This window comes from Mytilus trossulus, chromosome 3 (genome assembly GCF_036588685.1).
Source record: "Mytilus trossulus isolate FHL-02 chromosome 3, PNRI_Mtr1.1.1.hap1, whole genome shotgun sequence".
Classification (NCBI taxonomy): Eukaryota; Metazoa; Mollusca; class Bivalvia; order Mytilida; family Mytilidae; genus Mytilus; species Mytilus trossulus.
This window is the reverse complement of record NC_086375.1, coordinates 84,836,909-84,853,986: the sequence shown is the minus strand read 5'-3', so window position 1 is coordinate 84,853,986 and position 17,078 is coordinate 84,836,909. Positions and strand designations below refer to the sequence as shown.

The window sequence follows — 17,078 nt, the reverse complement described above, 5'->3', positions numbered from 1 at the left end:
CAATTGTTGCCATAATTTTCCATAAGTTTTGTTATATAGTTCATTATTGTATGCATATACATTTTCATAGCAACTGACCATGGCCATCTCTACTTGAGAACAAATTTCCTTTCTTTCCTGAACATTTAAACACTGGAACAACTTGTATAATGATTATTAAGCAGAAAAAAATTCTGAAATTGCTTTATACATGTTTCATTCAGCTCCCTGTAGTAATAGTAAATGTATTATGTTGTTAATGATGACAAAATAAAGGTCAATTCCATTTTATATAGTTTCTGTGCAGTAACTTATGAACCATTCAACTAATGCTTTTCAAATTTTGGTATGTTGTAACTAATAATGATGACAAAATAGGTATCATGTTTCTTATAGACAATTTTCTTTTTTGTTGTGCAGAAATTATGGTTCTTGAACGATTGGGAAATTGGAACTGTATTGTTTCTTGCAATAACTTATTAAATTTTTCAGCCATGTTTTTTAAGTTATATGGATTGGAAAATATCATTTCTGTGCAATAACTAATAAAATGTTCAGCCAATGCCCTTCAAATTTTCATATGTTGTTTCTGATGATTTTCATTAGCTGTATGTATATTAATTGATTGTTATTTTGTTAGAGATTTGTATTCATGAGAGAGGTTACTAAGGGAGGACATGTTGTTACTGATGATTTCATTAGCTGTATGTATATAAATTGATTGTTATTTTGTTAGAGATTCGTAAGCATGAAAGAGGTTACTTAGAGAAGACAGCCTTTGTACAGAGTGTTAGTCAGTCTATAGCACCTATGGTTCCTATAGTCTCTGGAATATTTGTCATAACTGCTCATGTCATGACAGGAAATGACATCACAGCCACACAGGTAGGAATAATTAAGAAAATTTAGGCAAGTTTAAAAACCTGGTCTTCACATTCTATTTGAAAGTTTCAAGGTAAAATTTCCCCGCACAACAGATTGGAAAAATAATATAGTTAAGACCAAAACACACTCATAAACATGTGTGCACTGAAACAAAAACATGAATACTTAATGATATCAGTTGAATTTTCAACTATGATAAATATCCATTTAATTTTAAGTGATATAGAAGATCATTTACATTAGCTTTTCTAGTCAATTTAGGAATCATTTTAAAATCTAAAATAGTCAGTTTACCATGCATCATTATAATTTTGATTATCTCCCTTATTTACATCAGTATTATTACTTTTTCAGGCCTTTACACTTGTTGCTATATTTAATGCAATGAGATTTTCTTTAGGGGTAATCCCATTTGCAATCAAAGCTTTGTCAGAGGTCAGGGTTTCACTTGACCGATGTAAGGTAAAAACAATCAAAATATATTGGATTTTATTCTCTGCATGTAGAAAATCTTGTATGGTTTCACTTTGATTTATAATGCAAATATTGCTATCACTCTTTAGCTCTCTGCATAATCAAGACAATGAAGTGATATAAGACAAACTCAAAGCTTAAGTTAAAAAGGTGGAATAGAGGTGTAGGGAATGAATTTTACAACCAATTTTTCAGGCCTTTGTTTTGATAGCTATTTTTAATGCAATGAGAAATCCGCTTGCTGCTTTACCACATGTTGTCGATCAATTAGTAAATGGATATGTGTCTCAGAAACGAATGAAGGTAAAATTGTGGCACTTGATGTTAGACTCTCTGTTTTCTGTAACTAAACTTACACTTTACAATACATTGATATTGTTCATAGTATACTATAACACCTATTTTGTAGGCTTTTATACTGATTGCCATATTTAATGCCATGAGACATTCCTTAGCCGGACTTCCATTAATTGTTAGTCACTTGGTTAATTGTTCTGTTTCAATGAAAAGATTTAAGGTAATTAACATTGGTATAATCTACAACCATATTGTTTGTGCCTTCTGTGTATGGCTTATATTATCCTAGGAGTGTCGCTAACAATTATATATTAAAGCCTTCCTTTCAATAGGTGTTTTTAATACCAGCCTATTCGATCTAATGCCGAATCTTTGAATTATTATAAATAGTGAGATATGGTATTATCATGATACATATCCACTACATTCTAAATAAACTGCATTTAATAAAGTAATGGTCACTGCACAGCCTTAGTTTAATGAGCAAATCATTTCAATTGGTTCATTCTATGTTACCATCTATCATCCCAATCATTTAACACATTATAATGGTAAATCAACAATGGCACACAGGGCACTGAGTAAGTTAGTAACTAATGGTTTACCAACAGAACCAACAACTAAAGACACAATTAATGGAATTTTGGCCACAGGTAAAGGCAACTTCAAGGGTACTAAAAAGCAAACCATTGCAGCTCAATAACAAGTTGGGAAATTATCAAAGGACCGAGTCCACAACAAAAAAAATCCCATTTTTTAACAAAAGATGGTATTTGAATTATAATTAGATAAATGCAAATGTTCTTTAGCATTATTTTTAAGATCCATAAGAGGTAGTATTTGGACAGTATTTATTTATTGAATCTTAAGCTTTTCATTTGATAAAGGCTTGGTTTTAAAAGCCTGCGATGTGATGTGGAGCTTAGTGTAGTAAAATGTAATTCTCTTTCCACTTGTATAATAAATGGGTAAAGGTCAGCAACCCATTTATCACAACTTGTTCTCTTTTTAAGTAGAAAATTTAAAGTACACTAATTATAATGAAAGTTTGGTTAGTCTCTTCAAATTGATATTATTTTGAATATACACTGTAATGAAATATCTGCATAACAGTTACTTAGTGAAATCATTAAGATTTTCTACATGTAATCTAGCTGGTTTGTAATAGCACTTGTTTTGTATTAATTATAAGCACTTGTTTGTATTACTTATATCTTGAAAAATGTTGACAGTTTGTCATATGAAGGATTTTTTCACAAGTTGTGGTTGAGTGAAACAAATTTACCATACAATTTGCCTCAAAAAATATTTTTCATTTTCAAAGCGTTTAATCAGAAATGTACGTTACATAGTTCACATCCCAATGAATTTAAAACAACTCAAACATATTTTTTTCAAAAACTTTTAATCTTTGTAGAAATATAGTTTGGTCAGATTACTATTTGAGAAGCTGTCAACAAATTTTCTTCTTTAGTTTCTTTTATAGAAAGATGTCAACCATATACTAATCAAGGCATGTTGCTTTTAAACTAACAACCTCATAATTTCTGTAGATAATTTTAGTGTCATCTTTTTAGTATCAAATTACATTTCTTTAGATTACAACTTAAAAAGTCTACCAAAGCTTTACCTCTTGAATCATGTTTCAGATTATTCCATTTATTAAGAAAATGACTCTATTTCAGTGTAGCCATTATTTTGCACATAAAGGTAAACCAGTAAACAGACATACCTTCTTCATGAATCCCAGAACTTCCTCAAACTAACATGTGTTTTCTCTAATCTCATTTTATTTAGAAATAAAAAGTTTACCTCTATACAGCAAGTGTTCATCAAGGGTAAAATTAACAAGCAGCAGGTTAAGAAAACAGCAACAGTCTATAACAGGCAACACATTGTCATTTGTCTAGGACACAGAGATTTAGAATTGCAACTGACATTGAATATAATGTCCTGGAATAAAACATGAATTGAAAGTGTGTAAGTTAGCTAGGGGGTCTAAATTAAAATGCACAGAATTTTTTGATAATTTTTAACAATGTAGTTTATATGATGCTCTTTTCAAAAATATGATTAAAAGTATGGGTCACCAATTTTTATTCATGCTTACGGTTGAGTAAAACTGTCAGATTTTGTATAAATTAAGCATGGAAATCCAGTTTTGTGAAATAAAAGGAAACTACACAATAGAATTTAAGATAAAATATGAGAAGGTAGCTCTAAAAATATGCCCTAAGATAAGATTTTGTTTTATTTGACACCAGGAGTCGGTTTCACAAAAAAAACTTATGACTAAGATTGGTCTTAAGTCATGCATAATACTCTTAAAGTAGGTAAATTTAAAACATTCTGTTTAAAATAGAATAACTTCTAACTATTTGACCTGTTAGCAGCTGTCCTATTCTTTTTTTATAAGTAAATTGATATATCTAAAGCAATCTAGATAAGATGAGGGTTTTTCAGGTTTTTACTCTTGTTGCTCTGTATAATAGTATGAGGATATCAGTAGCACTGGTTCCTGGAACTGTGAGGTATTTATCTGAATTACATGTTGCTAGGAAAAGGATAAAGGTAACAATAATCAATACTTTGATATTCACCAAACCTTCTCACTACTAGCCAATGACCCAATACTGTCATTTCATTCAAACCTGCTCACGACTGGCTGATGACTGATACTGTCATTTCATTCAAACCTGCTCACTCCTAGCTGATGACCAGATATTGTCACACCACATTGTATGAAATAGCGGACATTTGTATACATATGACATACTGCTATTTCCTTCAGAAATAGCTTATTTCATTTTTGTCTAGCCTCTAGCTGGTGAAGTAACACCCTTGATTTTCCTATATTAGTCTTTATCAAAACATATTTCAAAAAGTTGTGCAGAATTTATATATTTTTTTTCAAGTAAATAAATACTTGGCATGAGTAAAGTTTTACCCTGTCCAGTACTGTAGAAAACTATTTACATATGTTTCATTGCATATAAAAAAAAATCACTGAAAGTTAACCAATCAAATTTTCACTTTTTTTTATACCTGTGCACAAGCTTAAAATCATCAGAAACCTCAAATTAAAAAAAAATATGCATAAGCTTTTTGTCGAGCCTGCAACTTTTGTTGCAGAAAGCTCAACATAGGGATAGTGATCCGGCGGCGGCGGCTACGGCGGCGGCTACGGCGGCGGCGGTGTTAGCTCACTTCTTAAAAACTTTATATTTTAGAAGGTAGAAGACCTGGATGCTTCATACTTTGTATATAGATGCCTCATGTTACGAACTTTCCGTCAGTCACAAGTCCAATGTCCTTGACCTCATTTTCATGGTTCAGTGACTACTTGAAAAAAAAGTTAAGATTTTTTGTAATGTTAAATTCTCTCTTATTATAAGTAATTGGATAACTATATTTGGTATGTGCGTACCTTGCAAGGTCCTTATGCCTGACAGACAGTTTTCACTTGACCTCGACCTCATTTCATGGATCAGTGAACAAGGTTAAGTTTTCGTGGTCAAGTCCATATCTCAGATACTATAAGCAATAGGTCTAGTATATTCGTTGTATGGAAGGACTGTAAGGTGTATATGTCCAACTGGCAGGTGTCATCTGACCTTGACCTCATTTTCATGGTTCAGTGGTTATAGTTAAGTTTTTGTGTTTTGGTCTGTTTTTCTTATACTATATATGCAATAGGTCTACTATAATTGGTGTATGGAATGATTGTAAGGTGCACATGTCTAGCTGACAGGTGTCATCTGACCTTGACCTCATTTTTATGATTCAGTGGTCAAAGTTAAGTTTTTTAGTTTTGGTCTATTATTCTGATACTTTATGCATTAGGTCAACTTTATTTGGTGTATGGGAATATTTTATGATCAATATGTCGGTTACGCAGGTTTTATTTGACCTTGACCTCATTTTCACGGTCCATTGCTAAGTTTTAAGTGTTTGTGTTTTGGTCTGTTTTTCTTCATTTATAAGCAATAAGTCAACTATATTTGTTTTATTGAAGAATTGTTAGCTGAACATGTCTGCCTGGCATGGTTCATCTGACCTTGACCTCATTTTCATGGTTCATTGATCAATGTTTCATTTTTTTGGTTAATGTTGAGTTTATGTGACAGTTGAAATAAAGCTTTATATTTATGTCTATCAAGATAGTATCAAGGATAAGTAAAGAAGGCGAGACATTTCAGTGTGTGCACTCTTGTTATAACTAAATGGATAGTTTTCGTTTAAAAGAAGTTTACTTATTTTTTTATTGCTTCCTTCCTTTAATAAGATAAATTGCCATAATCAAAGCAGATGAAGATATTAAAAAACAAAATTTGGAAAGAGGTATGCCCATACGCCCTTACCTGGACCTGCCCCTGTGTCAAATCAAGGGAATATTTTGTTTACCCTTTTTCGTAAGCAATCATATGTGACATACTTTGATTTGGTGGTATTTAAGTTTGCTCTTCTTGTAAAGTGTAGATCTCATCAGCAGCTATTCGAATGGAGAATTGAAAACCTTTTTAGTTTGATCAGATTTGGTTTTGTCCAGCTAAGTCATGTATGCTTAAATTATTATTCAAACCAGAGTCACTTGAGAAACAAGTTTTAAAAGATTGATGATGTTCATCACTAGTTTACCTGACAAATTAACTGATGAATCACTTGTTAGTAACTATTTTGATGACAAGGTATTTAAACTAAAATAAAAAGTCAAAACAAAACAACTATTTTGGAAACATTGATACAAAATGCAATATCATGGATTTTATGATTACATGTAGTGTGAAATAACTAGTGGTGGATTCTAGAAATTTTCATAAGTTGCAACTGTTGGAGCAAAATGGCTGCCTAAGAGGGGGTCACTCCCATCATTACTTCAGCGAATCTCTAAATAATCAACCAATTATTTTACAGTAAAGGTGTGGCATAGGCCCCCTTGGCCCCCGCCTAAATCTGTCTATGAAAATGATCCTAAGATTTAGTTTGATTAAGTTTATATTAATGCAGCTTTTTCTATGGGGTCAGGGTTAACTTACTCACAGATAAAAGATGGAAAAATGTGAATGTCAAAATATTTGACAAGGAATTTGAGAATAGTAAGATATTGATTAAGCTGAACACATGAAAAGTATTATTGATAGAAATGGTTGACATCTTCATTCTTCTAGAAACTCCACTCAGTTTATTTATCACAAAACACTGCTTCATATTCTGTTTAACCTTACCTTGACTACCATGAATTTAAACTGCAAAATTTTTGAAGGATTTCATGGTCCTTGTCTAATTCAGTTTATATCAGGTTACTGCTGTCATGAATCAGTATAAAATCATGCAGTTGATATATTTTCATAAATTGTTTTAATCATTTTTACCATCATAAATATTTTCTGGTTTGCCAATAGCAAAAACAAACAAGACATCGAGGGACCAACGACAACTACTGGATTACAGGTGCCTGGCTGTCATATAATTGCACTTGAACTTTCCACTTCCCTGTCTACTTAACTTTTTTCAATATCCCCTTTACCTTCCCAATACATTCATGGAACTATTTTACTTTGATTACCACAATAAAGTTCTCTTTGGTGTACCTGTTTTATAAATATTTCTCTCATTGATAGTAACATGCAATGGTATATATGGTTGAGGTCTTTGGTTTGGAAGTTTTCAAAGTAACAATAGACTGAATGGGTGATCACTTTAATATGGTCATACTTTTTATGCATGTGAGGTTCGTCTATAATATACCCATAGAGTAGTAGCCAATGATGAACCATATTGTTAATTGACATAAAATATTTTTTTATAAATGATGCATACATTTAAGTCCAACATTTTTTCTTAGCAGAACTTCACAGATGCTTGCTTGCAACCACCTGAGCAATTCTGAAAAAAAGAACAAAATTAACATTCCAAAAACAAATTTCTTCCAGTAGATTTTGTGTTGAGCTTTTATCTGCCTGGCATTATATTTGTATGCTTTTTTCTTGGAACATTATTCTCAAGAATACTCTTTATTGTCAAGCTATTAAAGAACTAGGCATGAAGCTGTCATGACTCTACTCATAATAGATGTTCTGTTCTTGGCTTAAAGCTCAAAGAAATGCCCCAAATAGTAGGAAGCATTTGATGTGAAAAACATTGGTTATCATTATTTTCAGGAAATTGCTACTTTGAGAATTTTATTTTAATATTGGTTGTGGGTTTGGATTTTACTAATTTTAAAAGACCTTCCTTTTTGCATGTAGGCATTTGTTTTAGTTGCAATTCTTAACTCAATGAAAAGAAGTATAGCACAAGCTGCCAAGCTTGTTAGAACTTTATCTGAAGTTTCTATAATGGCAGAGAGGATGAAGGTAATACTTACTACAACCCTCCCCTAAAAGATGACACAAAAAACTATGAGTAACAGTTTACACATGAAATATGTTTGTTTTATGTTCAAGAAAATCAATGATTAAATCCATTTTCAGCCTTTTTCACATGTCTTTAGAAGATATGTGGTAGAGAATTGTATAACAAATAGTAACAAATATGTTCAAGCTGGGGGCTTTACTTCTAAATATTTTAAATGTTTTCTTTTATTTGCTGCATTTGTAAAGAATCACTTATACTGACCATTGATATTTGGTTTGATGTTACATTTATTTTACAATAATACATTTTTAAACAGAATTTGAGGTTTCACCTTTCAATTATAATGGCATTACCTGTTACTAAGGACCTACATCTATTGAAATGAAAACTTACTAAGGGATTACATCTCATGAAATGTTAACTTACTAAGGGATTACATCTCATGAAATGCTAACTTATGCAGGGATTACATCTCATAAAATGCTAACTTACTAAGGAATTACATTTCATGAAATGCTAACTTACTAAGGGATTACATCTCATGAAATGCTAACTTATGCAGGGATTACATCTCATGAAATGCTAACTTACTAAGGGATTACATCTCATGAAATGCTAACTTACTAAGGGATTACATCTCATGAAATGCTAACTTACTAAGGGATTACATCTCATGAAATGATAACTTACTAAGGACCTACATCTCATGAAATGATAACTTACTAAGGAACTACATCTCATGAACTGGTACATGTCACTACATAATGACTTACATCTCATGAATTGGTATTTGTTACTAAGGACCTAAGTCTAATGCTATAATACCTATTACTAAGTACCAACATCTCATGAATTAATCCCTATTCATAGGCCCCACTTCTTATATATGCTATTATACATGTCACCAAGGACATACATCCCATGAAATGATACCGGTTCTTAAGGACCTACATCCCATGAAATGATACCAGTTCTTAAGGACCTACATCTCATGAAATGTAATCTGTAACTAAGAATCAACATCCAACGAACCCATATACTTATTGCTGAGGACCTATATTTCAGTTCTTTTCATGCTTTTATTAACTTTGTGCTGTGCTAAAGCAAGCTTTGTTATCATGAAATTAGTTACATTTGTTATAGGAACCAAAGGTGTTTTAGATCAGCTCATTTGAAATTGTAGATACATATTATTTTGAAACAAGCTTCATTTACTTTCATTATTTAAAATGCTAACATGAATATTCCTTTATTATATAATTGAAGTTTTAGATCAATGGAATTTTATGTCTAATGCCGAATTGCACAATATAAGAATTGAGAGAATATTTATGAAAAAATAATTGCAAAGAACTTTAGCGACTGACTATTACCTATTTTGCTGTGCAGATTTGTTTTGAATATTACACGGTTAATTAAATTTATTAAATAAAATAGAATAATATATGGATTGTATACATAAGTTGTTGTGTATTAAATGTGTGAATTGTGTTGTTGTAGAGCGTGTTGCTGATGGAAGAAATCAAAGAATTTCCCACCAAAATCAGTAATCCTAATCATATGGTGGTGATGAAAAATGCCTCATTTGTATGGGATGTTGATAGAGCCAATATAGAAATTATCAAAGATGGTAGAATTGATATAGAAATAAAAGGTTAGCAATAATTAATTAGTCAATGGATGAGTGAAGCAAAATTCATTTATATCATTCAAAGAAAGAGCTACTCATTTGCCTTCTTAGAGTGTTAAGAGTTTTAAAGTGTAGATGAAACAATTGCAAAGATATTTATCACAGAAGACTTATATCATATATATATAATTTATCCTTATCTTTTCATTTCTATGGTATATCATTTCTCTTTATTTTCTTTTTTTGTACTTGATCTGTTATTATTTTGTTAATTATAGTTAATGCTTCGAATGGAAAAGACATGTCCAGCAAACAGAGCATTGGTGAGAAACAGAAACTTCAAGAAGATACAGACGATAACCAGAGCTCGTCATCTCCTGATCGAACACTTTATGATATTGACTTTACCTTAGAAAAGGTAGAGACTTCTTTAAAATACATTGTAGTTATACTTCAGTCTTTTTAAACTATTTCATCACTCTTGTTTATTTTTCTTAAGAACCAATTTTCCTAAATTGATGAAAATTGCATTAGCTTTTAGTAAATTCCAATTCGTTGAACTGACGAAAAATTGGAATCCAACAAATAATAATGAATCAACAGTAAACAAAGGAGTAGGGGCATTAAGGCCTAGTTTTGGCCTAAGAAAATAAAATGTTCGATAAATATTTTAAATTGGCACATAATGTTTAGAATTGCATAGTGTCAAGAAACATATATAAAAAACATAAAGATTTTTATCTGATGACCTCACAATTACGTCATAATGTGTACTATTTTCACAAAAACGATGAAAAATACAGAACTTATGCAGTTTTCTATCTGTATTTCCTTTGTGGAAACATCCTGCATAATAATAATAATAATTTAACAGAAGCTTTATTGTAACTATTGGCATAATCTCACCAAATATAAAGTTGTTTCTTGGGTGCGCACATACTTTTTCAATCTAAAATCTAAAAAATTTGATGAAAAACAGGGAAATTCATGAGATTTAACAAAATATGCAAATTAATTAAGTCATGATTTGTTGCCATCAGGTAACGTGTTTGATGTCAAATTTGTTTTGTTTTTCTTAGTACCTTATACCTAAGTCAAGTTTTCAGAAATTTAAGAATATATATGATAACTTTTAAATTTGCAGTAATTTTTAGGCCAAATAAGGGCCTTATTGCCCCTACTCCTTTATTTTTAATCCACAACTGCTTGGAAACAGCTAAAACAGAATTCCACCTAACTTGTTCATATTATGTTCTTATTTCATTTGAGTTAAAAAAAAAAATAAAGGTTTGACCATTTGAAAACATAGACTTTTAATTGGCATTTATACCACTTCTCCTTATTTATGATACTTGAACATTTTTCAATATACAATTTAAGGACACAACAGATGACACTTTTTTTATTTTGTAGGGTAAAATTATAGGTGTATGTGGCAGTGTTGGAAGTGGTAAAAGTTCCCTTATTTCTAGTATCCTTGGCAGGGTAAGAATACCTCATATCAATTCATATTCAGCTTTCAAACAACAAAGAAAAGTTATGTCAGATTATGCTTTAAACATTGTAGTAATTAAAGTGATGCAGATACATCATACAGAGAAGAAGTTTTATATGGCTAATTTTCATATGAACATAATGCAATATATAACCCTGTTGCTTTGATTTGTTATAAAGGTTTCACATTAAGAAGACAGTTATAACTTTATATTACCATTAGCATAATCATTATTGTTTCTTCAATTATCACTTATGTCTATTTATATAAGATTTTGTACATAATTGTTTAACATTAGTGTGCATCTGGGACAAAAGTTTTGTAACCCATTTTAAGATTTGTATATCTAAAAAGAATAAAATGAAAACAAAATGTTTTACCTTTAATAATAAGGCATCAAAAAAGAATTGCCAAAATCTTGTAAAAGCAATTTTACTTGAGGGGCTGGTAATGTTATGTATTTGAATTTTTGTAGATGAATTTAGTGGAAGGCAGGATAGGTGTAAGTGGAAGTCTGGCCTATGTCTCTCAGCAAGCATGGATAATGAATGCCACAGTCAAAGAAAATATATTGTTTGAAGAACTTTATGATGAAAAAAAGTATGTATTAAATATAAAGAATAGAAATTATACTTAAATACATATAACTTGTATCTTTAGTATACAACATCATTAAAATGTTGATTGTTTAAAATTTTATTTAACATGCATGCTCTTAAATGGAGTGTTGTATACTTTTTATTTCCAGTTCTACAGAATATTCCACTGTCATATGCTTCCTGAATCTTTTTTTTTAGCATATAAAGTTTTGAGTCTTTGGATTTATTCCATCCATCTTTCATGATTCTTATGTCCCTCTCCCTTCCATCCATGTGTTGCAAACAAATTGTTTCCAGATGGTAATCTGATTATCCCTTACTTGATTGGGAGAAAATTAAACAGATGGCAGATGAAGGGAAGGAGGAGACATGTATTGATCTTGGGTCCAAGAGGTCAAATATTGTGGCATTGTTACTCAAAACAAGAGTTTACATGAAAAATGGGATCTGGATGTTAAATGAGATCAGCAAATGATTTTAAAAAAGTCAACATATTGTGTTGATCATCTGATGATATCAATATCAATATGATGGGGGGGGGGGGGGGGGGGGGGGGGGAATCATATTAATTTTATGTACTTTTCATGTAAGAATCAACGGTTGTTTCTTTGTTTTGATAGCAAACTTTAAGGTAGATCATAAGTAAATGTTTTTTGAGACAGAATTTTCTTAAAATTTGCCAAAATGAAGATTTTTCTATGCTTTTTTTCAAAAATTAATAAAAAGTATGGGTCACCGTGCTATTTTTCAAGCTATGAGTCGTTGAAAATTGCCTAAATTTGGTTAGTTTGTTCATGGAAAAATTCATAAGAGTGCATAACAAAAGTTCTATGAGATAGAATTTTGAAATAAATTGTGAGAAGATAGGGTTTGTAATATGCTATAAGAAAATAAAAAGAAAACATGGTGTCACCGAACTTGTTTTCTTGCCAGAAGTAAAAATAAAAAAATTCCCTATTAGCCAAATATAAATTTTGTACTAAAAGAGTTATCTCCCCTTAAATGGCTCATTTGCAAAAAATGATTTTGAAAACCAATATTTGTTAAAATATTTTAAATAATACAATAAATTAACAAGTTTTCTTTACATAAATAAACAGTCTAACCATAAAATTGCAAATCTGTTTCCAAATTTGCTGATTTGGGCAAATAACTAGACCGATTTTGTACTGTACAATCCAAGATGGCGGTATACCATCAATCAACCTTAAAGAGGATGATAAGTTCAGGTCTCAGTTATGAGGCCAGAGCATTCACAATGTTATGTAACAAAGCTGTTATGTGCAATTTAATAAAGTATTGAACAGAGTGCTTCAGACAAAGGGAAGACCTCTTATGTAACAATTTTTGACATTTGATATTTCTTTTTACTATAAAGACTAATAAATGACACGTTTTTTTTATATTTTCAGGTACAATGATGTAATTCATGCCTGTTGTTTACAAGAAGATTTAGAATCGTTTGTATCTGGCAGTGAAACAGAGGTAAATAGAAATGGATTTGTTATAAACTCATACATTAGAAATCTATAAGCAATCTTTTAATAATGGTTTTGATTTGTGCTAAACACTATTCATAGCCAAATCTTTTCATCTTTAAACAGCGTCCTTTTCAGACGAAACTTTCATATATTCATTTACATGCATTGAAAAATGACAATAGTGATTGTTAGAATTATATTGAGATGAGGACTTACATTCCTCACCATTGCCTTATTATATGTTGTAGATTGGGGAGAAAGGTATAAATATGAGTGGTGGCCAGAAGCAGAGAATCAGTTTGGCCAGGGCTCTGTATGCAAATAAAGATGTATATTTATTAGACGATCCTTTATCAGCTGTAGATATCCATGTAGGAAGACATATCTTTACTGAATACCTGACCAAGGCTCTCAAAGGGAAAACTGTAATCTTTGTTACTCACCAGTTACAGGTAATATAAATGTAGGGTGACATATCTTTAAAACAAGTGCTGTCACCTGTAGAAAATAAATATTTTTAGTTATTTTTTTCCCAATGATCAAATGTTTTGAAAATGATCATTTTTGGAACATAAGGATTATGCATTTATTTTTGAAGAATTCCGGATTTACCCTTAATGGGACTCAGGAATTGATGATTAATTTTTTCAGGGGGGGGGGGATTATGAATGAAAACCCCCTCTTACTGTCCTATCTGAAGACAACAATACACGAAGAAGTTAAGTCTAAGTTATGATGTTTAGTTGGAGAAACATCACCTAGAACTTAAAAGTTTCAAATTTGCTTTGCTTCAACCCACTACAGCATATATATATATGCTTCAAACACTGAAACTACATGAAAAAAAGTTCCTTTTCGAAAGCAACAGAATAAATTTTATTACACAAAACACCTGGACACAAGTAAAAGATAGTAGATTCAATTTTCTATGGACATGTCAATTTATTTTGTTGCAGTATCTAAGCCAATGTGATGGAATAATTGTGTTATCTAACGGGAGAATAACAGAGAGAGGTAAACATGATGAACTGATGGCTAGGAATGGAGAATATTCTAACCTAATCACTACATATTATACACAAGATGACAACAAGGAGGTGGACGATGATATCAGAGGTAATATTGTCTTGTTATTTCTGACAATGTGTGTTCAGTGGTGACATTGTCTTGTTATTTCTGAGTGTGTGTTCAGAGGTAATATTGTCTTGTTATTTCTGAGTGTGTGTTCAGTGGTGACATTGTCTTGTTATTTCTGAGTGTGTGTTCAGAGGTAATATTGTCTTGTTATTTCTGACAGTGTGTGTTCAGAGGTAATATTGTCTTGTTATTTCTGAGTGTGTGTTCAGAGGTAATATTGTCTTGTTATTTCTGACAGTGTGTGTTCAGAGGTAATATTGTTTTGTTATTTCTGACAGTGTGTTTTCAGAGGTAATATTGTCTTGTTATTTCTGACAGTGTGTGTTCAGAGGTAATATTGTCTTGTTATTTCTGAGTGTGTGTTCAGAGGTAATATTGTCTTGTTATTTCTGACAGTGTGTGTTCAGTGGTGACATTGTCTTGTTATTTCTGAGTGTGTGTTCAGAGGTAATATTGTCTTGTTATTTCTGACAGTGTGTGTTCAGAGGTAATATTGTTTTGTTATTTCTGACAGTGTGTGTTCAGAGGTAATATTGTCTTGTTATTTCTGACAGTGTGTGTTCAGAGGTAATATTGTCTTGTTATTTCTGAAAGTGTGTGTTCAGAGTAATATTGTCTTGTTATTTCTGACAGTGTGTGTTCAGAGGTAATATTGTCTTGTTATTTCTGAGTGTGTATTCAGAGGTAATATTGTTTTGTTATTTCTGACAGTGTGTGTTCAGAGGTAATTTTGTCTTGTTATTTCTGACAGTGTGTGTTCAGAGGTAATATTGTCTTGTTATTTCTGACAGTGTGTGTTCAGAGTAATATTGTCTTGTTATTTCTGACAGTGTGTGTTCAGAGTAATATTGTCTTGTTATTTCTGACAGTGTGTGTTCAGAGGTAATATTGTCTTGTTAATTCTGACAGTGTGTTCAGAGGTAATATTGTCTTGTTATTTCTGACAGTGTGTGTTCAGATTAATATTGTCTTGTTACTTCTGACAGTGTGTGTTCAGAGTAATATTGTCTTGTTATTTCTGACAGTGTGTGTTCAGAGTAATATTGTCTTGTTAATTCTGACAGTGTGTTCAGAAGTAATACAGTCTTGTTATTTCTGACAGTGTGTGTTCAGAGGTAATATTGTCTTGTTATTTCTGACAGTGTGTGTTCAGAGTAATATTGTCTTGTTATTTCTGACAGTGTGTGTTCAGAGTAATATTGTCTTGTTATTTCTGACAGTGTGTTCAGAAATAATATAGTCTTGTTATTTCTGACAGTGTTTTCAGAATAATGATGTCTTGATTTGTTCAGTGTGTGTGTTCAATCATTGTGTATATTCCTTTCTTGAATTAAAAGCCTTAAGTGCTATGGGTGGTCTGAAACAGTGAGGTAGCGTTGTTTTTTTGGTCCATGTAAAAGATCTCACTGTAATTTTGAGATAAAGACATGCCATTAAGTCATTTTCCTTTTAGCATATGTTTTAAGTTGCTGTTTATGAACTGACTATGTGTCACGGAAGGAGACTCAATACACTCAGTTTTTATGTTATTATTGAAAATATAAATAAATTAACATTGTTTTGATCTCAATATTTTTTTAAGGAAGGGAATAAAATGATGTTTTGTAATCTTCTGCTTAACGATGAAAATAACAATCAATATTTTATAGAAAGAATTAATTCCATCCCAGGATCACCACAGCCAGTGACCACTGTTAGACAGAGGACATTTTCTGACTCTTCACAGAAAGCTGGATTTCAAAAACCAGGGTTCCACCAGCAGGCCAGTGTCATGTCAGCTACTAGTGATAAAGAAGAAATGAAAAAAGCAGGTGAGGTCATCATATATACAGTACTGATACAAAGAGTCATTTTGAGTTTTTAGCTGTGGAATACATGTTTACTTTCAATGATTTTAAATTTATTACTGTTCTTTATTTCTTGATTATCACCCCTCAAACTAAATATTACTATCTACATGCTCAAACCTATTGTTAACCATTGAATACAGTTACCTAACCGAAATACAAAAATCAGTCCGAGTAGTTTTTGTCATGTAATCCAAGCATTCTTACAAAGATGGTTTCAGCCAATAAAGAGTTTTCACAAACAATTACTTCTCAATTGCTCACATGTCTCGATTGAAGAATTGAAAATTATAAATTTAAATGCATTACAAGGTAAACTTATGGGGTAACTTTGAATTCCTTTGTAAATATAGACATAAATTGAAATTTTATTGATCAATTATTTTACACAATAGATATTTTTATAATTAAAAGTTATGCCATATTTTCTTATTATGTAGCCAAACTACTAGAGTGGGGGACTACATTGTATTAACCTTGTCTGTCTGTTCGTCTGTTAATCCAACAAATATTCCTTCCCACTTTTCTCAAGCTCTACTGAACAGAATAATTTCATTTAGTCAGCAGCTTGGCACCCCTACTGTTAATGATCTGATTGATAGAAAATAATAATTAAAAAATCTTCTATTTGTATGATTGAAAAGCTGATGTGAATTAAACATTCTTGAAGAAACTCAACCACTTATCTATTTGTTTTATAGGAAAGCTAATGGTTGCAGAGGAGATGGGAAAAGGCAAAGTGACATTTAGGACTTACTGGGATTATATACAAGCTGCTGGTGGTGTTTTAATATCTTGTCTAGCAGTTCTCATGTTTATTCTAAATATAGGAATCCAAACTGGCAGCAGTTGGTGGCTGTCATACTGGTTAGACCAAGGAGGTGGGGTGAGTGCACT

General features: G+C 31.4%; 1 protein-coding gene across 7 annotated transcripts in view; it reads left to right on the top strand.

Annotated features, from left to right (window-relative positions):
* Nucleotides 1-17,078, top strand: part of LOC134712686 (ATP-binding cassette sub-family C member 5-like) — a 49,574-nt gene that overhangs the window by 12,725 nt on the left and 19,771 nt on the right. For 4 of the 7 annotated variants that reach the window (XM_063574470.1, XM_063574469.1, XM_063574472.1 and 1 more), the window contains exons 11-21: nt 716-864; nt 1,219-1,326; nt 9,493-9,646; nt 9,901-10,040; nt 11,036-11,107; nt 11,593-11,717; nt 13,129-13,201; nt 13,446-13,649; nt 14,154-14,313; nt 15,984-16,145; nt 16,883-17,067. In XM_063574470.1, the coding sequence (XP_063430540.1) occupies nt 716-864; nt 1,219-1,326; nt 9,493-9,646; nt 9,901-10,040; nt 11,036-11,107; nt 11,593-11,717; nt 13,129-13,201; nt 13,446-13,649; nt 14,154-14,313; nt 15,984-16,145; nt 16,883-17,067 (1,532 nt within the window). Of the gene's footprint in view, nt 1-715; nt 865-1,218; nt 1,327-1,747; nt 1,856-9,492; nt 9,647-9,900; nt 10,041-11,035; nt 11,108-11,592; nt 11,718-13,128; nt 13,202-13,445; nt 13,650-14,153; nt 14,314-15,983; nt 16,146-16,882; nt 17,068-17,078 lie in introns of all 7 variants that reach the window. The other 3 variants (XM_063574475.1, XM_063574473.1, XM_063574476.1) reach the window with 3 other exon arrangements.